The sequence below is a fragment of the Chelonia mydas genome, chromosome 11 (assembly GCF_015237465.2).
Source record: "Chelonia mydas isolate rCheMyd1 chromosome 11, rCheMyd1.pri.v2, whole genome shotgun sequence".
NCBI classification, from domain to species: domain Eukaryota; kingdom Metazoa; phylum Chordata; order Testudines; family Cheloniidae; genus Chelonia; species Chelonia mydas.
In genome coordinates, this window is record NC_051251.2 from 17,932,848 (window position 1) to 17,957,193 (window position 24,346).

At 40.5% G+C, this 24,346-nt stretch overlaps 1 protein-coding gene across 7 annotated transcripts in view; it reads left to right on the forward strand.

Moving 5' to 3' along the window:
* Nucleotides 1-24,346, forward strand: part of MGAT5 (alpha-1,6-mannosylglycoprotein 6-beta-N-acetylglucosaminyltransferase) — a 222,901-nt gene that overhangs the window by 166,785 nt on the left and 31,770 nt on the right. For all 7 annotated transcript variants that reach the window (XM_037912307.2, XM_037912309.2, XM_043525076.1 and 4 more), the window contains one exon: nucleotides 18,750-18,899. In XM_037912307.2, coding sequence (XP_037768235.1) covers nucleotides 18,750-18,899 — 150 coding nt within the window. The remainder of the gene's footprint in view (nucleotides 1-18,749; nucleotides 18,900-24,346) is intronic.

Consider the following 24,346-nt stretch of genomic DNA (forward strand, 5'->3'; position numbering starts at 1 on the left):
TTGGAAGAAAAGTCCGAATTTTTTTTAGTAAAGGTCAGCCTTCCAAGCTAGCACTTCCATGGTTATTAGAGACTGCTGTTGACCATGGGTCTTATTATGTCAGGATTGCCGTTCCCCTCCTTTTACATTGTTCTTACACATTGTATTTATAGATTACTTTCATTGTACTTATCAGTTTTTGAAGCCAGAAGATGTAGGGAGAAAATCTCCTTTCAACTCCCTACACATGCAGATGGCATCCTTGCTTATCATCCACTTTCCCTCCAAAATTGCAGAAGAGCTATTGCCTAATTAATCAATTGAAATTTATGTCAGTACTATCAGAAAGCAGCTCAAATCCTGTCTTCCTATGCAACTATGGCTTGTCTTGAGGGAGGCAGTCATTTTAATTCAGTCACACTTCCCCAGACAGGCCTACTTGCTTACATTGAATATATAGAGAGAAAAACAGACTAGCAAAGCAAGTAAACAAAAGCCATACATATGGCTGTGCATTTGTAAATCATCTTGCAGACATCAAATTATAAATGAATAGTTGGAGATGTTTTTATAAAAAATGTTTATTTTTATTAAATTAGTCTTCCCTAAAATTATCATTTTTTTTTTTAAATTTAGCATTAGCATGGCTGAACTATCAAACTTTCTGCTTATTTCTCCCTTTTCTTTCCACAGGACTGTGCACCAGTACAGTGAATTAATGCTGGCCTATAATATTGAGCAAGACTGTTAGCTAACAGGATTTAACTTGCACAAGCACCCCACATCCCAACTATCTCTTCCCCTGCACTCACTTCCTCCACCCCACTCTTTCACTGTGCTCCTACTGACTCGCTCAACTTTGTTAACTCTTTTATCTTTCAATTCTGCCCTCTTTCTTTTTAAGAGCTTTACTTCTCCTCTCTGACCAGATCTTATGCTGTCAGCCCCTTTTAGCTCCTCTTTACCTTCAATTCTCTTAATCCTTTTTTCCAGCACCTACTCTTTTATCTGTCTACCATCGTGTCTAGGCCAAGACCCCATTGGCATTCAACCCATCTCTTCTCTTGCTCCATTTCTACCCTCTTCTCATCTCTGCTGTTATGACTCTGAAGTCTACTCTTTAATACTTTGCCCTTAAGCTTTCCATTTCTATCCCCCCGTAATGCTGCTTGCCTCCTGTCATCCTTTTGTTCCATCTATTTGTCTCCCTCACCTTTATATGTAGCCCTTTCTGCTCTGATTGATTTCCCTCTCTTCTCCTATTTTAACTAAGCCGTGCTGCTGAATGATTTTCAATTAATGTCCTACCTCCCTTCTTCCCCTTGTCTCTCAAATCCTAGCGCATGCTCTAATTGCCTTGACTTCCTCTCCTCCATCTCTCTCCTTGTTCCCTTTGAATCTGGTTTACACTCACTCTCTCCTGCCTTCACAAACAGTCTTTACCTAAGGTCACTTCTGACCTTCTCTTAGCTAAATTAAAAAGGCTTTTCTGTTCTCATTCTTTGAAAGGGCTGATCTATCTCCTCCTCTGTTTTCTCTCTAAACTTGATTTCCCTGACATTATGCACTCTTGGTTCTCTTACTTTTACTCCTGAGGGCATTCTGTCCCAAAAAGTTAAAAATTCTGCACACAATATTTTAAAATTCTGCAAGTTTTTTTTGTCAAATAAATGTGGAGGCTCCAGCATGGCATTGGGGAGCACAGGACACAGGCTGCACAGAGGTGGGAGATCACTGTGCAGCTCCCCGCCTCCCCTCCCCCCAGTGCACAGACTCAGCGGTGAGGCTGCGCACAACCCTGACACAGCGCAAGGACTGGGCCTGCCCCAGAAACACCCCAGGGTCCTGCCCCTCAGTGCCAGGTGCTCCAGGTGTGGGCAGGCAGGCTCAGCAAGGCAGGATCCAAGTGTGGAGGGGCTTAGTGTGGGGGGATCCAAGTGTGCGTTGAGAGGGTTCTGTGTGGGGCAGTCTGGGTGCAGGTGACTCAGTGAGGGATCCGGGTGTGGAGAAAATCTAGAATATGGGCTTCTTGGAGGGTTCTGGGTGCAACAGTAATGGGACTCTGCAGGGGGGTCCAGGTGAAGGTGGTTTTGGGCTGGGTGTGGGGGGATAGAGCTCAGAAGGGGAGTGTGGGGGGCTCAGTGGTGGGGGGGTCCAGATGCTGGGGGAGTGGGACTCAGTGGGGTGAGGCTTGGCAGGAGGGTGTGGGTATGAGGGGTTATCAAGGTTCCTTCCCCACTCTGAACTCTACGGTACAGATGTGGGGACCTGCATGAAAACCCCCTAAGCTTATTTTTACCAGCTTAGGTTAAAACTTCCCCAAGGTACAAACTACTTTCCTTTTTCCCTTCGACTTAATTGCTGCCACCACCAAGCGTCTAACAGATATATACCCCGGAAAGAGCCTGCTTGGAAATGTCTTTCCCCCCAAAAATCCTCCCCAAGCCCTGCACCCCCTTTCCTGGGGAAGGCTTGATAAAAATCCTCACCAATTTGCATAGGTGAACGCAGACCCAAACCCTTGGACCTTAAGAACAATGAAAAAGCAATCAGGTTCTTAAAAGAAGAATTTTAATTGAAGAAAAAAAAATAAAAGAATCACCTCTGTAAAATCAGGATGGTAAATACCTTACAGGGTAATCAGATTCAAAACATAGAGAATCCCTCTAGGCAAAATCTTAAGTTACAAAAAGACACAAAAACAGGAATATACATTCCATTGAGCACAGCTTATTTTATCAGCCATTTAAACAAAACAGTATCTAACGCATATCTAGCTAGATTACTTACTAAGTTCTAAGACTCCATTCCTTTTCTGTTCCTGGCAAAAGCATCACACAGACAGAGAGAACCTTTGTTTCTCCCCCCTTCGAGCTTTGAAAGTATCTTGTCTCCTCATTGGTCGTTTTGGTCAGGTGCCAGCGAGTTTATCCTAGCTTCTTAACCCTTTACAGGTGAAAGGGTTTTTCCTCTGGCCAGGAGGGATTTTAAAGGTGTTTACCCTTCCCTTTATATTTATGACAGGGGGTCTGGATGAATGAGGGTTGGGCGGATGGGGGAGCAGCTCCCCATACAGGGATCCCTCGCCCTGCAGCTGAGGAGCGATGGGTATAGGAAGTGCAGGGGTGGGATAGTTTGCAGAGCTTCCTACAGCTGGCAGAGAAATCTGCCGGTGGGTCTGACATGGCCCTAAATGCTGTGCAAGGAAAGTGGAAGTCCCATCCTCCCTAGCTCAGCCGGGACTAGCAGCTGACCGAAGGGTAGGAACCACCTGCTGGATCTTCCCCGGTCCCACCTCCTGCCCCACAGTGCTTTACCTCTCTGTCGGCTGCCCTGGGCACCCAAAACATACTGCTGGGGAGGGTTGCTTGACCCCTCTTGTGGCTTCCTTTGCTTCCCCATTAGAAAGTCTTTTTTTTTTTTTTTGCAGGGAAGCAAAGAAATCTGCAGGTGATATAAATTCTGTGCATGCGCAGTGGCGCAGACTTCCCCCAGGAGTCTGACCACTCCCTCAGCATCTCTTTTAAAGGGCTTTTTGTTTTCCCTTCTCTCATCTCTTGATTTCATTAGGGGCTCTGTCATCTGACCTTAACTCTTGTGTCTCAATGCTTTCCGTGTCATTTGATTTCCTTATATGAGTTCAGCTAGCACTTCTACACCAGCAATTCCCAAGTCTGTTTCTTATTTATATTATAAGATCATTGTGGATGTGAATTTGTGTGTATGATATTAACAACTTACAGGACCATATACATTTTTTAATCTGACTGTGCACCTGAGCTACTATACTAACAGATATGGAAACAGATTAAAACATGACTACCAAATTCAGTCCATGTGATAGAAATCTAAAATAGACTAGGGGTAGCTGGTTGCCCTGCCTCCTCATCCGCCATGTTATTCCCATGTGTTTTAAATTTTTCTTTTGCTGAACTTGGATGTTAAGTGATAATGGTTATCTCGGTGTATGCTTCAGCATAGCTACTAGATTCTCAACATTACATAGCAATGGATGCTGGGACACCTTTATAAATAGCCCACTCATCTCCAGTAATAATTCCTGTCAGTACCTTAGAAGAATTTTACTACTCCTACATTGTAGCAAATTACCTTACTGTAGTTTTACTGAAGTGTTTTGGACTAGTATTTTTTTTTTATGGCAGGGTTGGGAATACAACTATAGTTAACCTTCTTTTAACTTGCATAGAAAAACAAAAAATACTTTTTCATGATAAAATCAACAAGGAATGGTTATGAAGAAGGCAGTGTTTGTGCCAGCCAAATAATTATACAGACTTTGAAGGGCAAGCAGTAAGCTAACCTACATGATACGCATTTAAAAAAAGTGTTTTTTGTGAAATGCGCCAGACCAGTAGCTCTGGAGATGGAAATCTCCATTTCCTAGAATAGAAAATGCACAGGCATTGGCACGTTTCCCTGGATTGCCCTTCTAAAAGAATTCGGGGACATTAGCTCAGACGCTTGCCCATTCAGTCATTGGCACCTCAGCTGAGACTGCAAACAGTTCTGGCATTTGACATAGTTTTTGTGATGGGGACACCTGCTTACCTGCCACCTATGACCATGAGGTTACTAGCTCATTTAACACAGACTTCTGAATCTCCTTCTCATCATCATAGTAATGACTTCATTCACTTCCAGCTTGGGTTGGATTTGAACTGACAATATAAAGATGAAAAACTCTTCATCCCATTATCAATACCTTGACCAACCCAAGACCCTGTCTCCTCTGGGAACACATATGGTGTTTATTAATTTCATAAGGTAAACAATTTAATTTGTTATAGATCAAAACAGTACAGCAGAAACCCATTTATCCGATCTAATTGGGTCTGAGGCCAGATCGGATAATCACAAATCTGCATAAACCAGAAAATGTGAGTTGCAATGCTATAATGCCATCTAGTGGCCCCAGGAGAGATCACCCTTTTCTGGGCCTGTGTATGCTGGCCCGTCCAGTTAAAACGGACAGCCGGATAATGGAGGGTCGGATAAACAGGGTTCTGCTATACAGCTCTCCCTCACAAATCACTGTGGAGAAACGAGAGTTTTCATGCACCAAAGTGTATCATTTGTGCTCTTGTTTTGCATTCCTAGCTTCTCTTCTGTTTTGAAAATTAAAGTGGTTCTTTCTTAAAACAAAAGGAGTACTTGTGGCACCTTAGAGACTAACCAATTTATTTGAGCATAAGCTTTTGTGAGCTACAGCTTACTTCATAGGATGCATAAAGTGGAAAATACAGTGAGGAGATTTATATACACACAGACCATGCAAAAATGGATGTTTACCATATACATTGTAAGGAGAGTGATCACTTAAGATGAGCTATTACCAGCAGGAGAGTGGGGTGGGGGGAGAGAAAACCTTTTGAAGTGATAATCAAGGTGGGCCATTTCCAGCACATTTCCAGGAGTTAACAAGAATGGCTGAGGAACAGTGGAGGGGGGGGAGGAGGGAGGGAATAAACAAGGGGAAATAGTTTTACTTTGTATAATGACTCAACCACTCCCAGTCTCTATTCAAGCCTAAGTTAATTGTATCCAATTTGCAAATTAATTCCAATTCAGCAGTCTCTCTTTGGAGTCTGTTTTCGAAGTTTTTTTGTTGAAGAATAGTCACTTTGAGATCAGAAATCGAGTGACCAGAGAGATTGAAGTGTTCTCCGACTGGTTTATGAATGTTATAATTCTTGACATCTGATTTGTGTCCATTTATTCTTTTACGTAGAGACTGTCCAGGATGACCAGTATACATGGCAGAGGGGCATTGCTGGCACATGATGGCATATATCACATTGGTAGATGTGCAGGTGAACGAGCCTCTGATAGTGTGGCTGATGTGATTAGGCCCTATGATGGTGTCCCCTGAATAGATATGTGGACACAGTTGGCATAGATCCTTGATAATGCGTTGGAGAGGTTCTGTTATTTTCTTTGTTGGGCCTGTCCTGTAGTAGCGTTGTTTTAAATCAGCCATAAAAATGTTGGCATACTGTGGGGCCATGTGGGTACCCATAGCAGTGCTGCTGATTTGAAGGTATACATTGTCTCCAAATGTGAAATAGTTATGGGTGAGGACAAAGTTGTGATCACTCTCCTTACAATGTATATGGTAAACATCCATTTTTGCATGGTCTGTGTGTATATAAATCTCCTCACTGTATTTTCCAATTTATGCATCCGATGAAGTGAGCTGTAGCTCACGAAAGCTTATGCTCAAATAAATTGGTTAGTCTCTAAGGTGCCACAAGTACTCCTTTTCTTTTTGCGAATACAGACTAACATGGCTTCTACTCTGAAACCTTTCTTAAAACAGCAGATTCTCTGGTTAGAACAACTTTAGAGTGTGGCATAATCTTGCTGTAAGGTTATAATTAACTTAAGGCAGACATCGGGCTTCCAGCTACCTTGGATCCGGCATAGGACAGATAAAAATCCAGGTATTAGGACTTCTGAAAGATGAAAGGGGTACATTCAGGACATGTGCCAAGACCTACAACAGCAGTCCTTGTTTTTTTAAATTGCACTGATAAAAGTTGATACAACTTTCACATGTTCTCATTTTTAATAAGGGAAACTAAGCCTGGGACCACAAACTATTCTCCATATGTTTTACAGTCTGAACTACAAGGACCACCAGGCAAACAAGGGCTCTGATTAATTGTTCTCTAACACAGTTGGCCTGTAGTTGTGCACATATGTTGTTTTCGTGGTTCAGTGGTGAATGAGACTAATATTGTGTGAAGGTGACTTGAATAATTTAAAATCATGAAAAACTGTGATAATCTAGGCTGCCAAATTGAAATTAAAGCAACTTTCAGTTGATGCCTATACTGTACTAGCTTCAAGCAGAGTAAAAGGAGACTTCAGTTTTCCTTGTGTCATGCTTCCATTTATTATTACAGCAGCATTTATACTTCTGAAATTTTAATTTACCCAGTTTAAGACTTCAACTCTTCAGGCTATATCTTCCTGTTGACACTGCCTTAGGGAAAGATTGTTGTCATTCCATTCCTTTGATGTGAAAGGCTTTATCATGAGGCTTTTCAAAGTAGGTGGAAATAATTGGCATAAAGTAATAACAGTTCTGTGTTCAATGATCAACAAAAGTGTCTTTCTCAAATGGCAAGTTTATTGTAGCTGTCGAATGAAATGACTAAAAGCTAGTAGAACTTCCCATTTTGGGTATGAGGAGAAATCATTTGCTGCTTTTTGATGTGACATTTAATGCTGTAAGCCTAGTTTGCACTATGAGCAACAAAAAAGGAGGGACTGACCCACTCTGATCAAAACCTGTGCTGAGAACTGAACAAGTCAATTTTGTATTCCCAGCCAGCACTCTGGAATCTGCTTTTACTTCTCTTTATTTTGGAGAGAACCAAAACACAAGACAAAAAACCTGGTAGCATCTAGTTAAATGATTTTGGATGAAACATGTTTGTGGATAACAAGATGCTGTAAGGAACCACCAAGAAGTGAATGAAAGCGCAGTGATAATGAATTGACTTTCAAATTGCAGATCCTGATTTATTTAACAATCTGTACTTTCTAATGCACTTGTAGTGGGGTAGTTAATTATACATAAAGCTTGGTGCACTAATTTTGATAAAGTTTCCTTTATGCAGTGTGTTTGAATTTTCAAAGCTCCATGGTTATTTGTGACATTGATGTAAAAAATAAAAAAGCGATTGTAGATTTTTTTTTTTTTTTTTTTTTAACTATATGCCACTTTCCAGGACACTTGTCCCAAGGAGCATGCTGTTTAACCCAGACAATTAAAATGAAAAGGACAAAGTTAAAATGCACAGAGACATGGACACATCTGTGAGATCTGTATTTTGTTTATACAGATGTATATGTATGTATTTTTTGGTGCTTTATAGTCAAATGAGAAAACAGGATCTGACCCAAGCAGATCACAAGCTAAATAAGAGTTTACAATATAAAGTAGCTTAAGAAGGTTTGTGGGGTTTGGTTTGTGGTTTTCTGAGCGGGAGGAGAAAGGAATATGTTTTATGGAAGAAACGAATTGAGGGTGCATCTGTACAGGAAACAGAAGGGAGACTTTGTCATTTGTTCCAGTTTCCCTAAAGTTAAATGAAACTTTTGAGTAAGGGTTTGGTTTGGTTTGCTGTGGTTTTTTTGGACAATAGTTTGTTTGTTTTTAAAGTTTGCTTGTTTTTTGTTTGTTTCACATCTCTTCTCATGAGTAACTCTTCAAGCTATAATGCCTGTTACAAATCAGCCCTTTCCAATCTGCACTATAGGGGCTTACTTTGCAAACAGAAATACTGTGGGTAGGCTACACCATACAGTTCTTCACAATGGTACAGGTAGGCACCTAATATTTTTAATATATCATTTGAGTTTAAGTATCCATTACTTTTTTAAAGCTAGATTATCTGAAAAATTAATTCTATTTTGGATGCTACATTATTTGTGTATAATCTTAAATCTCGATTCAGGAAATCACTCAAGCATGTATTTAAGTGCTGTCTTGAATGTAGATACTTTTCTGAATTTGGGGATCTTAGTTATTGGTGGATACTTATTCAGTTTGGACCTCTAGAGATGTTTAGAACATAACAGATTTGGATGAAGGAGGTTTCCCTTCCCTTTATGCTTCAGGAATTCCTCTGTTTTATTTTCCTTCAGGAGCAAGGGATCTGGAAGTAAATATACCTGGGCATCCCTGGGTTCCTTCTTGATTACATGTGAGCCCTAGCAATGAAGTTCTTTGCTGGGCAATTTCAAAGTTTACAGAGGCATTTCAGGCTTGCAATTCTGGCCTAGGCTTATCTCTACAGTTGACCAAATATCTGAAACAGCAGAGACTGGATTAAATTAATCTCTATTTACCAAATTGGTACTGGAAGTCAAGAAGGGATTTGAGTGTGTTGTTTCCCAGACAAAGTACTGTACGTAGCTGAAAGCAATTATATCTGCTCCCTGTACAGTGACCATTTTAGAGAGAGACGGGTGGGCCTGGGCATGCCCCTTCACTTTCAGGGAGACGGCAGCCTGTAATGATTGTCCCCAGCCTCTCTGCCATTGGACAATATTCTAAGGAGTAGAGACCGCAGTATCTGATTCTGGGAAATCTATGCTCCCATAGTTACAAACAAATAATTAAACATAAAGGGTAACACTTGGAATAGTAACATAAAAAATAGGGTTCAGTGTTGTACCTAAAATCAGGGCTATTTCTGAAGATGATGTTACTGTCATCGCCCATTTTCTTGCATAGACACAGTTTTGTTGCATATGTAGATTAGTGTGTTAAGAAAGTGTAGCAGGCAGTGTGGAAAGTGAGGATTAGTCTTGCTTTGGCCAAATTCTTGCTAAGAATTGCCCTTTCTTTCAAGTGGAAGAAATTACTTTGAGAGAGAGAATGGGGCTTCCCCAAAATATACGCCATAACTGAGAAGTCCACGATTACCATAGGAAGAGACAGATTTTTGTCAAAAGACCAAATAATGGTACCTCAGAGGTTTTTTGCAGTAGCCTTGTACCTTACTGGTTAGAAAGCTGCAAAAATAACTAGTGCTAGTTGCTTCTGGTACTAATACTCTTGAAAATAAATGGAAATTCATCCTTAGTTCAAGTGATGGGAATTGTTTTTGGATACAAGGTTCAAAGGACAGATTCCTTGCTGTCTCAGAGTAGCACAGACAAGATCAACTTAGTTCTTCTATCTTGCTTTCATAAATACTTTTCCAGCAAGATAAATGTTTAGCATTATGATTTACAGCATTTTCTGCACCATGTTTTTGCAAATATTAACAGGTTTTCCTTGATGAGTAATCTGGCTGCTCTTGTTTGTGATGGAAACCGTTAGCAATGACTCTGCATGGCCTTCAATAGAAGACCTGCCCTGAATAATCTCTGTGATAAAGCTGAAGAGAGTTACAACTCATTTTATGAGAAAGTGACGCCAGCTGTTCTGTCAAGCACCAGTGGAAGAGGACATGTTTTTGTTTGAATTATTTTTCCTGCCTAAAAGCTTTGGAGTATTCTGAATGGTTCCACTGGGATTGCTTCAGACTGGTTAAAGAGTCTGATGAGAAATCTAAACTGAACAAGAAACCTATTTGTTCTTTCCAGACTAGTCCTAGTCTGGTGTCTAGGTTTTGAGGACACCTATCTGCACGTTCTGATATGCATATCTCTCCAGTGAATTTCTAAACTTTTCCATATATGTTGTACATATGAATTATTGCTACACCTTCCTGTGCACTCCTCAAATATTTTAGGCCAGAAAATATTTTGATTTTGGGGTTGTGTGCTGAGGAATTGTCATTTGAGGCTCATAATGAAAGAAAATATAATACATGTCAGTTGATCTCTCTCGCCACCTGTTGCTATATGCTATTGTCTGACTTGGAATAGGAGGAACTAGCAAATAACTGCTTGCAGCTGTGACAAATTTACCTTTATCTCTATGCACTGTGAAATATATGTTGGCCACATGCTTTTTCCTTCTGCGGTTCATTCCAGAAGGCTAAATGATTAAAACTAAAGAGCAGTGACTAAAGATCCTCAAAGTTTTCATCATTAGTAGCATTCTTGTTTACCAGGAGCCTAATCATTGTTATTGCAAAAGTTTCCTGTCACATTAAAGCAGGGGTGGGCAAACTACGGGCCAAATTCAGCCCACCAGCCACTTTAATCTGGCTCTCGAGCTGCCACTGGGGAGCAGGGTCTGGGGCTTGCCCTGCTCCAGCACTCCAGCCGGGGAGCAGGCCACTCCCCGTGGCTCCTGGAAGCAGCAGCATGGCCCCCACTCCAGCTCCTACATGTAGGGCAGCCAGAGGCCTCCACTCTGCACACTGCCCCGACCCAAGCGCCACCCCTGCAGCACTCATTGGCCGGGAACAGCAGCCAGTGGGAGCTGCAGGGGTGATGCTTGCGGACCGGGCAGTGTGCCGAGCCGCCTGGCCACACCTCCACATAGGAGCCGCAGAAGGGACATGCCACTACTTCCGGGAGCCACTTGAGGTAAGCGGCAACTGGAGCCTGTATTCCTGAGCCTCTCCCTGCGCCCCAAACCCCTGCCCCAGTCCTGATCCCCCTCCCACTCTTTGAACCCCTGGATCCCAGCCCAGAGCACCCTCCTGCACCCCAAACCCCTCATTCTCAGCCTCACCCCAGAGCCTGCACCCTGGCCAGAGCCTTCACCCCTTCCCGCACCCCAACCCCCAGCCAGAGCCTGCACCCCACTTCACTGCCCCAGCCCGGAGCCCCTTCCCACACCCTGAACTCCTCATTTCTGGCCCCACCCCTGAGCCCACACCCCCAACCAGAGGCCTCACCCCCTCGCGCAACTCAACCGTAATTTTGTGAGCGTTCATGGCCCGTCATACAATTTCTATTCCCAGATGTGGCCCTTGGGCCAAAAACTTTGCCCACCCCTGCATTAGAGAATGTATGATTTTCAGAAACAACATTCTCTTCTTCTAAGTTTAAAGAAAGGTTTCAAAACCATTTTAAAAATCAGTAGGTTTTAGGTATTCACCTCACATTCATTTTACTGTCACATGGGGGGAAGTGCTCATCTGTTAAAATATAAAAAATGCACTAACTCTACATTATAACAAAATACTTGCGTATTTTTCTTCCAGTAAATTAAGCATCAAAATGAGGTGCATTTCATTCTGGTTGTTTTCTTTGGTGTAGAACACTAGTAATCCATGGTTTATTGAAGAAAGGAATTACATTACTTAACCTTAAAGTATTCATATTTTTCGCTTGCAAAACGTCAGAATTGAAGTGCATTGTCTTAGCAGTATGCAGAAGCTTGTATTGTCTTTGTTAGAAAAAAAAATATTTCACTGCTATAATATCAAACATTGGAGGGAGGGGGAAATCCACTTAATGTAACTATAAAAGTCATCTTAAAAATATCAACTTGTGTATGATTATGTATTTTCCTACCTAAATCTTAGATCCTATACTGAATTCTCTGTATAATCAATACATTTGGTTAAATTTCTCAAATTTATTAAGAATCATTTTGTAACGTTTTCCTACTGTTCAGAAAAATAAAAGTTGTACAATATGTTGTGGGTGTTTATTTTCCTGACCATATTTCAAAATAATTTTATGAAGAAACAGACCTTAGATCTAGGAAGATTTAATTGACACAGGCCTTGTCTACATTACCAAGTTTTGTCACCAAAAACCACCTTTTGGCAACAAAACAGCAAGAGCGTACACACCACAATGAGACTTTTGTCACCAAAAGTGCCCAGTTTTGATGACAAAAAACTTCCATCCCTAGGAAAGACTTTTGTTTTTTCCCCTCCCTTTATTGCTGACAAAGAGCCAGTGTAGACAGTGCTGATTGTTTTGTCAACAGAATCTGCCAATATCCCTGATTGCTCTTCTTAGTGATTTTTGATCCCTGCAGGCATGCACCCCTCTCCTTTCAAAGCTCGGGAAGTATCTGTGTGCCGCTCCATTTGTGGAACAAACAAAGAGCAAATCATTGGAATGCTCCTGTTCTGCGCTGCAGGAGGAACCCAGCAGCAGGCAGACTGCTTCCGCAGTGGGAGGGGGACAGACTGCTTTGCTGCTTTGCCATTCCTCAACATGGAGAGCTCACAGAGCTGTTCATGATGCTGCTCTCAGCAGCTGAGGTGGCTATGGGGGAACTGGGAGAGAATCCCAAGATACGCAGCAATCAGCTCTTCCTTCCCATAACACTGCACTGTGGGGTACATACCCACAGTGCATCACTCACCCTGTTGATGATGATGTCCCCAATGTGGACATGATCTGTCGACAGAGGGAGCAAGTGTGAACACCCTTCGGCGATTTTTCTTTTGTCGACTTTTGGGTGTCGACGTAAGTTTTGTCAACAAAACTTGGTAGTGTAGACAAGCCCACAGGCAAAAAAGAATACTTCCTCCATAGCAGAATGACAAGTTTCAGAGTAACAGCCGTGTTAGTCTGTACTCGCAAAAAGAAAAGGAGTACTTGTGGCACCTTAGAGACTAACCAATTTATTTGAGCATGAGCTTTCGTGAGCTACAGCTCATGGAGTTAATTCCTAACTCAGTTGGCAGGATATGAATGGAATAATTAAACAAATCAGAAAGACAAGGTGGGTGAGGTAATGTAAAAGCTTGTCTCTCACCAACAGAAGTTGGTCCAAAAAAAAATTTATCTCACCCACCTCCTCTGTTTCATATCCTGGGACTGACACAGCTACAACTACCTGCATAAACAAATTGGACACATTCTGTGATTTTGAAGCCTGTTAATAAATATAGACATTCTGGCAGCATCAAGGAATGGTTTATATTTTATACAGTATCTTTCCTATTGCTGCTTTTGCCCTTTAGAAGAATTTGCATTCCATCTCCCACCTTTTTTATTCTGTTTTGTGGGGAAATTGCTCCTGTAGAATTGCTTCTATAGAAGACAACTCACAGTGAAGATGTGTACATCTGTTACGCAATAGGAGGAACTGGAGAATTGGCTTGAAATGGCACTGTGAATAAAGGTCTAATATATACCCCATTGTACTTCCATAATGGAAAAGTTCACTAACAAGAGAGTGATTTCAATGGGAATTAGGCACTTTTGAAATTCCCACTAGGTCTCTATTTGCATCTTTAGGTACCTAAATACCTTTGAATATCTGGCCCCTGTCCTCGGTTCTTCTATTGCTACATCTCTGAAATGGGACAATGCATATGGTTCTTAAGGAGCCTCTAGGAGAGGCTGTGAAGACTGGATAACTTTTGTGTGTGTTTTTATTTTAAGAAGAAATGTGCTGTGTAAGAGCTAGGTAACTGTTTATTTCACTGAAATCAGTAAAATTTTGAGGAAATCCATCTGTTTTTCTTTCTAGCTGTTTTTTTCTTTGGTAGTATTCTGTTATTTCCAGGAAGCTTTTTTCATTTACCATGAGGGACATATCTGAGCTTAAGTCCTATCTCACTTTTTAATTGTATATATTCTACTTTATAAACACTAGAATTTGGGGGGGTTACGTACTTGATTTAATTTTGAAGTCTGCATTTTTCAGATAGTACAGTAACGTGTTCATGTTAACTAATGATGGCAGCAGAGACTGGAAATCCAGGCTCTTGGTTTCTATTGCCTGCTTTTCCAATGATTTACTGCATGACCTTGGGCAAGTCACTTAACATCTCTCTGCTCAGTTTGCTCCTAATAGAAGGATAATACTTGAAGTGCCTTCCTCAGTGGAGCATGATGAGATTTAACTGTTTGCAAAGTACTTACACTTGGAAGGCACTATTTTAAAAAATAAAGATCCTCTACAAATGAAAAACATACTGTGAGAATAATATGTAAGTCACAGTGGGACAGCAGTGCACTTCATATTATATTTTGTTGCTAGTCTAACCTAGTTGGCTTATCCCTGTGGTATTTTAAAGTACATAATTCACTTGAAGCTTTTATTTCCAGGCACTAAATATATTATTTGAGTTGCTAATAATACTACATATATAGCCTTAAGCTATAATTACAAGTATCTAAAGAAATAAACGATACCACTGCATTTTATTATAGCCAACTCTGTGTTTTCTTTATCTCATTGTTGATAATAGTATCTCGCATGTATTGAAGGTTTGGTTTGTTCTTTTGTGGGTCATTTGTAAGTAGCTTGTAGGTTTTTTTTTGTTTTTTTTTCCTGCATGACCTAACTTGCAATGGGAGATAAGGTCCTGGAGCTTAGTTCTGCAGGTATTTAGGGTGATATTGGATGGCAAATTGGACATGCGTTTTCATCCAGTGTGGCAGGAAAGAGCCAAAATAATTTGGGGCTACATGCTCAGAAATGTTGCATTATATCACTGTCTCAAAAGGAAACATAGCCCATTTTGGAAGCCATTGGAATAAGACATGAGATAAGACAAAGCGTCTACTGAAAGCTCTTCCATTCACCTGTTATTGTGACAGTGAGAAAGTCACTTCAGTTCTGTGCCTCTGTTTCTCTTCCAACCTTTTGTCTGTCTTGGCTCTTTAGATTGAAAGCTATTCCATTAGGGACTGGTTTCAGAGTAGCAGCCGTGTTGGTCTGTATCCGCAAAAAGAAAAGGAGGACTTGTGGCACCTTAGAGACTAACAAAACCGATGAAGTGAGCTGTAGCTCACAAAAGCTTATGCTCAAATAAATTTGTTAGTCTCTAAGGTGCCACAAGTCCTCCTTTTCCATTAGGGACTGTTTCTTACTGTGTGTTCATTGCCCATCACAATGGAGCCTCAGCCTCAATTGGGGTGTTCTCCTAATACAAATAATAGAATACAGCTGTGGCATAATTGCTCCTAGCATGTCATGTTTAGTACTGGGCACCTCCTTACCAGAAATGTATTGAAAAATTAAAGTTCAGAAAAGAACAACAAATAGATTCACCAATGGGGAAAATGTAAGTCATTAAAATATGTACTGCTTAATTCAAAGATAGCTAAAGAGGGACATACATTTACAATTATTTGAAGGGTTTGAACACCAGTGAGAGGAATTATTTAGGACAGAACAAAGGATGGGAAAGGGCAATTTGTAGGCATAATTTCAGGACAGCTGAGCATTGGGTTTGAGAATTGGGACGGCACTGAGTGTGCTAATCCTGACTTGGCCACTGACTTCCTGTGTGGGCTCGGTTAAGTCGCTTTGCCTCCATTTCCTCAATTTCCACATCTGTGAAAGGCCAGGAGTGTTGAAGTCTGTACAGCGTTTCATAATGGTCTTCCAGGAAGTTGTGAAAGCCTAATAGCTTGAGACAAAATGCTAGTAAATATACAACCAAGAACCAGGGATGGGAATGAACTAATAGTGAAGGTCCCTTCCACCTCTAATTTCTGGGATCTTCTGAATTTCATGACTGTATTCGCAATGGGCTGATGCATTAATCCACACCAGCTGATGAGCACTTGAATCGTGGCCAAGGCCTTGAGTAGGGGAAGGTGCCCTTTTTGAAGTTAGACAAGACAGTGACCGTGCATTGCTTTGATTTGAACCTGGGTACCCATTAAAGATTTCAGACTGCACAGCAAGGCTGAATCAATAAAAGGGAGGAGGCGCCTCAGGAAAAAGCCTTTGACAATAGGCATGGAGACAGAACACCCTTTTAGCCCTGGAAGAGCCCCTTCCTGGTCACAGCTGAAGTGGTGTGAATCAGACACCTTTAACAGTCAATGGAAAAAATAATAATTTTTAAGAAGTCCCAAAACACATTCAGTTAATACCAAATTGTGACCTTGTGGATAGAGCACTAGCCTGGGACTCAGAAGACCTGAATTCTATTCCCGGCTCTCCTACAAGTTTGCTGGGTGACCTTGGGCAAGTCATTTCACCACTTTGTGCCTCATTTTCCACATCTGTAAAATGGGGCTAGAGATACTGACCTCCCTTGTGAAATGCTTTGAGATCTAATAATGAAAAACACTATATAAGAGCTAAGCATTATTATTTGTTTACTATTATTAGTCTTGAAAATTGACTTTTCAGAACTCTGTTTATACATGACTTTGTATGAGTTTCTCAGCCAATATTAAGAATATAAATTCTGTTTTGCTGTTTTATTTACTGTAATATGCTGTGTGAAACCTTTCTCTCAAGTGAGTTTATTCATTATACTGTCTGCCTTTCCCTGTCCCTAATCCTAATGAAATATATTTGAGTTGTTAGGGTTGTGGGAAGTAATACTTAACTGTACTTAATTATTATTATTGTCTAGATAGTTAATTCAAAGGCTATCTTATGGCTTATACAGTATTTTCTGTGGCTTTAAGGTTTTGTAGAGACTAATCAGCAGCTGACAGAGTTGGATAGCTGCTTTATCCCTGACTTTTTCCAACATCCAGACTACGAAAGCCTTTTTCATAAGTTGATTTGTACAAGGACAATCTGGATCTTGGATTTAGTTATCAGACAAGAAAGTTTAGTTCTCTCAATATTTTTGTTGACATATATAATAATTAGCCAGTGCATTCTTCCTAAAACATAGTATGGGGCACAACCGGCTGATCAGAGAGATTTAGCAATGGGGCAGGCTGTGAAAGAGCAAGTTGTCCACTTCCCTGCAAGTGTTACCAAACCACAGAGGAAGCTAAAGCTAGAAACCGTCTTTTATTTTCAATCCTCATATTGGATACACTGAATACTTAATGCACGTCCATTTTTGGTAAGCAGTAAATAATAAAATTTCACTTGTCTAGGCTTCGTGTCTTATTGTCCCAGGCGTCCAAGTAATAGGATTTTCCTAGTCTACTTCCCCTTTGAGGGAACTTCAGTATCACCGTTGGCCAGCTTTCTCATACATAGCTGTCAAATAGTGGTGTGTAGGGGTTGCATATGACAAATCAAGTAGGGTAGAAAATACAAGCCTAGAAATTGTCCTGCCACCCAAGAGTCGAGACATTTGTTGCTTGGTGTTAGGATTACACTGTTTGGATGTTTATGTCCAAATCTTGAGAGAAAGAAGGGGCATGCATAGGGGCGGGGTGGAGAACAAGAAAGGCACGCCCCACCCTCCCCCTGTAATCATCAGGGGCACAGAACTTCTCCGGTCCTGGGCCCACGGAGACAGGGAAGAACAAGATCCTCCCAGGGCCAGGGCTGTGGGGGAGGAGAGAGTGAATTCCTGCCGGGGCAGGGAGGTGGAGGGGGAGGGAAGAGCGAGCTGGGGCTGGTGCGATGTGGGGCAGGAAGCTCCTTCCAGGGCCGGATGGGGAGAGAGTGAGCTCCTGGTGGGAGGGGTGGGGCAGAATGTGCCCCCCCAAAGGGGTCAAATTTAAATTCCTGAATATGTGTCTCAGAGAGCGTCTCTATGGTCCTTGCTCACAAACATACTACTGACTGTGAAGACAGTCTTCAGTCAATGAAGTTTAGATTTTTTTAATGGGAATGTTTGCAGTCTGCATCTCTTTAAAACTCAGGAAACATTATTAACATATGATATTGAAAATTAAAATAGTTCTTGTCTGCAAACCAGGATAGTACACTGTTCTGTTACTTGATTTAAAAATAGTCCTAGAAATACATTACTCTTCTAATGCCTTTTCAAAGCTCCTTTAAACTTCAGCCAGTGAGTGTAAATATTGGTAGAGGTCTCATGGGACCATTTATGTGCTTAAAGTTAAGCAAGCATTTGTATAAGTGTTGGCAAGAATGGCACTAGTGAGATAAGACTAACTCCTTCCTTCTTCACAGTGAGGATGTGCCAAGGCCAATTATATTGAGTTCCTGACAGAAAAACCTCAACAACTCTTCTAACCAGTTTGCAGGAAGCTATTATTTTTAGGCCGAACTGTGCAACTGTTGTTTGCACGACTTTGCATAAGTAATCCAATGAAAGTGGAGTAAGTGTGCATCACCACTAGTGTGGGTTACAAAATTGAGTTTATTATGTATAGAAATGTTTTCAATTCAACTTCTGTCTTGTAAACATGTATTGTCTTAGTTACTACAGTTTGGGGGCCAGATTGTGCCCCACTGAAATTAACAGGACATTTTCCTATTGATTTCTGTGGAACAGGAGCAGGCTGTCTGTATTGCAAACTAGCACAAAACTTTTAGAAATTAAGACTTAAAATGCTAATCACATAATACACTATCAAGTCTTGTGTCAAAGATGTGGTTATGAAAGATGAGAAACACTGACCTTTCATTTAGGGCTTTGGGACATTGTTTAGGTAGATAACCAGTTCTGATTGGGACAGCATCACTTCTTAAAGTTTGTAAAGACTAAAACAAATTTTGTTTCATTTTATAGGATAAGAAGGCTTATTTGGACATCATTCATACCTACATGGAAGTCCATGGAACCGTCCACGGGACAAGTACTGTCCATATGCCCAGCTACGTGAAAAACCATGGCATACTTAGTGGGCGGGATTTGCAGTTTCTGCTGAGAGAAACAAAAGTAAGCTTATTGCCAAGAGGAAAAAACGCTAAAACCACTAAAGAATTACTGTACTTGAACTCAAATGCCATCTTGCCATTAGTTGACACCTGCATTAAGGGGCTTTAGAAACACACGGCCAAATAAAAAGGAATTTAACCTGGCCTTTGGGTATGTACAAGCACCTAAGAATGCCCTAACAACTGTGCATGCGCTTGACAAACTAGCAGCCACTTATAGAAAACTTGGCTCATGCCATCCAGCCTAGGAGAGAGATCTTAAAACCAGGTTCAAAACATCATTAAACTCATTTTTCCTTTTTTGTAACTGAAAAGCACAGCAAAGAGATTATCATCTGTGAGAATGTAGTTCATTTTTAAATCCACAATTTAAAAGCTAGGTGCTATCTGACAACTGGACTGCAGGCTCTCATACACTGCCCTAGCAATTACTTTAACCTGGAGTCACATCCCTCTATAGTGATAAAAAGCATTTAATTCCCCATTCAGTTACTTCCTCAGCTCCACATGAGCAGAGAGAGAGAGAGAGACTTTTAGAGTGTTCTTTTTGCCTATGGTCCCATAGTCTGCATTTGAACTAAAGTTAAGATAAGAGCAGTGTACACAGTTAAATAAACTTTTTTCTCCAGAGGTTAGAACACTTTTTTTTTTTCAATTTACCATCCAGTTCCCTTACCCTTGGACAGTTTTATGCAGGATATAATAAACACATTTTTAGGAGGATAATTTGAAGCATAGAAACTTGTTAGTGGATCAGGTTCAAATAAAATGTGTAATTTTCAGTCAGTGGGTTTGTGAAGGAAACGTTTCGTGATTTTAAATTTGCAAAATGGAATGTATGGAGCCTTTCCACTTTTTTTTCCCCACTGTTGATGATTTGTTGCTGTGCACTGTTACAACAGAAGCCATTAAAAAGTAAACTCCTTTCAGTCATGCTATGCAGTCTACCACAGAGATCTCTTATTCAAAGTATAGGGGAAAACAGTGGTAGCCTTGCATTTCTGTGCAGCGGCTTTGGGAAAATTATGACTCTCTTAAAAGACAACCACTCTGTATGTGTTCTTTGTGCCTACACACACAATGTTACTATTTAAAAAGTCAGCATGTACTTATATGTGCCACACCAATGTACCTGAGGTCACCACAGCTTTCCCCTGTATTTAGAACATGAAATTACTGTGTTAATCATGGATTCCACTGTGGGTAAATATTGACATTTTAATAATAACCTGAGCATAAATCTCTCCAGTTAAATTTGTTCTCTTCGCTGGTTAAAACAGAAATCATGTTCAACTGCTTATTTAACTTCCAGGATGCTTATCACAACTTGCAGAGCACATGATACTGTTTATAACTTCTTATAACTAAATAACAGTTTTTACCTCTAATCATTCTTCAGTAACATGAGTCTTCCTAGGGCTCTTTTTACTTGTATTACACTAAAAATCCTAGTTTTCATTAAGCAGTTTTACATAGCTATTATTGAATCATCTAATAACGATAGCCTAGTAACTGTCAAAATAAAAGGTGGGAGTTGGGTTTTGTTTTTGTGTGATTTGGCTTCTAATATTTTGATCCAAATTACATTGATCAGATTGATTAGTGACTGAATTAAATGGAAGGCACTGTAGTTGTAAAGTGCTCATGAGATCTGTCTGGATGAAAGAAGTAATATAAAATGTCACTATCATTGTGCCAAAGTACTGAAGTCTTTAAAAATGTTGGATCCCTGCAATGCACCTTGCAAAAATGTACAGTTCGTGAGAGTTTGAAAGGGTTTCTACGTTATTGCTATGCTTTGATTCTTCCCTGACACTGTAGTTTTGAGAGTTCACTATATTTCTCAAATGATGGTGTTTAACAGCTGTAGGTTCTTGAGAGACCGGTATTGAAATGCTAGCCTATTACATCTGCTTTTAAATAATCTCTTCAAATATAATCTTTGCTTCTTTAAATTGGATCTTTACATTTATATTGGTGACATTTTCCAAATATATTAGTCTTTCTATTTTTCAAATATTTTCCATGTTTCTTATTTAATAAATTGATATTTCATAATTATCAAAGCTCTCTTAAACAAAGGATTTGCTTGCTTGTACGCAGCCAGGCTAACATTTAAAAAACTGATGACAGGTAGCGAAGATATCAGATTTTGTTGTCCCGATTTTTAGGGTCTAGTCTTATTCTCAAATAAGTCAATTAAAATGAAATGTCTTGCTATGTCATGACCAAATGAGATTGCTTGTTGATAATATGGGCTCTTATGATGTGGGTTGTCATTTCTCTTATTTTTAGTATGTCTGACATTTAGTCACTCTGATATATTTAGCTTTACACTTGCTTTAATAAAAAATAAATAACAGCAGCCTGAGATTGAGAATGTTAACTGAGATTTATAAAGTAGTCAGATTTGAATTAAAAAAATCTAATATCTAGGATTAGTATCTCATCAATAATATAGTGACTGGTCACCTGACTTGACATCTGTATGTGATCTGATCACAGTACTAAATTAGTCCTCCGCTAGTGTTTGCTGTTAGTGTTCACTGTGACTGTGCATTTGAATATTTTGTTCCTGGCTTTCCTGCAGGGCAGGAGAGAATAGCTTGACATGATTATAAAACACCTTCACTTTGACTATTCACTTGTGTCTGCGTCAGCTGGTTTGTTGCATCTTGGTGGGCTGGCTTGTTTGTATCAAGTTAATCATGGAAACCCCACATTCTAATATTGCATTGCTAAAGGACAGTGAGAACAGTATTTTTCCCAAAAGCAATATATCCTGAAAGACATGATCTGGTAGTTTAACAAATCTCCTAACATGCATGTGCACATTCCCTGGTTGTGGCTCTAATCCTATTTAAGTGTAGGCACTAGAAGAAGCCACTTTCCTCCTCCCTTCTTATGCAATACCTGTATAAAGTGGTCTAGCAAATTAATGGTTCAGTTATGTTTCTCCGCTCACTAGATCATAGTGTATAGTCAGGACACCAAAAGCACTAAAATGATGACTGCTATAGCCAATGGTGAACCTGGTATCTATATGTTCCATTGCAGCTTCAAGTATAAACCTGCTATTTTTTTCACCTTTGCCTCTAAAATAATAATAATAAACCTTCAGAGACACTTTTACCTTCAAAAGTTCCATTTCTAAGCATGAGTTTTCAGACATAAAGGGCCAACCACATTCTTTCATAGCTGTGAACTCCAGTATTGTACTTCCCAGTTCGTGCAAAGTCTCAAACAAGGATTCTGTCCTTGAAAAGTCAGAGATCACTACAAATTATAATTAAGTCCATCATGAAATACAGATGCCCACAAATATGTCAGTATGGAGCACCCTCAAATTTTTTCCATCTCAAACTAGATCCAATTTCTGCAACACATTCCAAGAACCAGTAGATGACCACTAAAGTGTGATTTTTGATCACTGCTTTGCAAGCCCCAAATATATGGTTGAAACGTCTGAAATAGTTTAGTTGCTCACAATCATCATCAAGAGCTTGAAGCTGCCTCTATATTGTGCGGCTTATAGACCAGAATTTGAAAATGGCTTTCAAAAGAGGCATTTTTCAAATAGGGAGAACTTATAAAATGGCTAGCTTAAGTGTGTGGTTGATGTAGTGCATAACAACAACTAGACCTCAAATTTTCTGACTGAACAGTTTCCCTTTGGAAAATGCTGATTGGACGGAATTGAAATGTTCCACTGGGAACATGGGGATTCTCTCAAAGCTTTCCTGCCTAACCCAGGCTCCTAGACTCCCTGGGCTGCCAGGAAGGCAGTTGGGGAGTTCAGATTGGAAATTTTTTACAAAATTCAATTTTCGTTCTTCCAAAACAGAATTCTCTGAAAATGTCCATCATGCATCTCTCATGTCCACTCCACCCCTAGTGTGGAAAATTTCATGACTCCCAACTTTCCATTCTGTTTCTGAACAAATTTTTTTTTAGAAATGAGAAATTCCCTGCAGAATAGAACTTCCAGTTTCCATACAGCTGTAATAACATAAGGAGTGTCTTATTAACATTTGGCTGCAGAGTGTAACAATCTCTAAAACAGAAATCCTGTTCAGTTATTGTGCAGGCTGTGTTAAGCAAGCAGACTTAGTAACTTTCTCATGCTGCAGTTTACACAGCAGTATGGTTAAAAGAAGCTTATTGGGAGCACAGTGCTATATTTTCTGCTTCCATGAATTTCACAGTGGAGGGAATCCATTCTAAAGGTGTTTCTCTCATTTACAAGAGCTTTTCCAGTGAGCTTTTCACATGGTGAGAAAAATGTATCTGAGTTACACTCCATTGTTGGGAGCCTCTCAGCTCTGGGCCATCTCTCTTTTTGCAGTTCAGAATAGAGTGTATTATAAAATAGTTCAGCATTGTTGCACTCACAAATGGTGCTAAACCTATCTGTGCCAGAGAATAGATTAAACTTTTTAGGTAAGCAAAGGATATTAATATGAGAGAGAGACCAAAAAGAAAACTTAGTAAAGTTTTGTGGGTTTATCGAACTGTAACGCTTGGGGTGTGATCTGGTATATACCAAATACATTTTTAAATATTCATCTTCATCTAGCTAGTAACTGTACAAATCTATTTTCGATTCTGTTTTTTGCCGTAATTTGTAAAGTCTGCATACCTGAGTTTTTCTGAACTATTATAGTATTGACAGTAATGATCTAGTACAATGGTCACCAACCGGTCGATCTTAGAGGATCTCCCAGTTGATTGCGATCTCCGACGGTGCAGCATGGCTGCTGCTAAGGCCACATGCTGCTCCCAGAAGCGGCCAGCACGGCCACGGGGGTCGGGGAACAGAGGGGTCTCCCTTTGCATGCTGCTTCTGCCTGCAAGCACCACCCTGGCAGCTTCCATTGGTTGGGAGAGCTGCAGGGGCAGTGCTTGCAGAGAGGGGCAGCACGCAGAGCCACGTACCCCCCGCCCTCCCTCGAGCATCTAGTACCCATCACAGAGAGGAGCAACCTGCATCACCTATTTCCTCTAGTAGATCTGATCCTCCAGAGGAATCCTTTGAGCAATCTCAGAACCAGTGAAGGAATCTCCTCCCGCCGGTCAACATCTCCTGATCCCTGGTGGCTAATTTTAAACACTTCCAGGACCTGGTCAAAAGGGACAGAGACTCCTTGCGGATTCCCCTCAAGGAGGTTACAGAGTCTCATCATAAGCTACTTGACATTCTTCACTCACCCTCATTGGTCCATGTAGCCTTACCTGTCAATGAGGCTCTTCTAGATCCAGCAAAGATCATTTGGCACACCCCAGATTCTATTCTGCCTACAGGCAAAAGAATGGAAAAGAAGTATTATGTTCCAGCAAAGGATTTGGAGGTTTTAGTTTCCCATCCCTCACCTCACTCCATGGTAGTGGATGCAGGGAATGAAAGTGGTAGGCAGCACCACGCTAAATCCAGGACTCATGACAAAGACC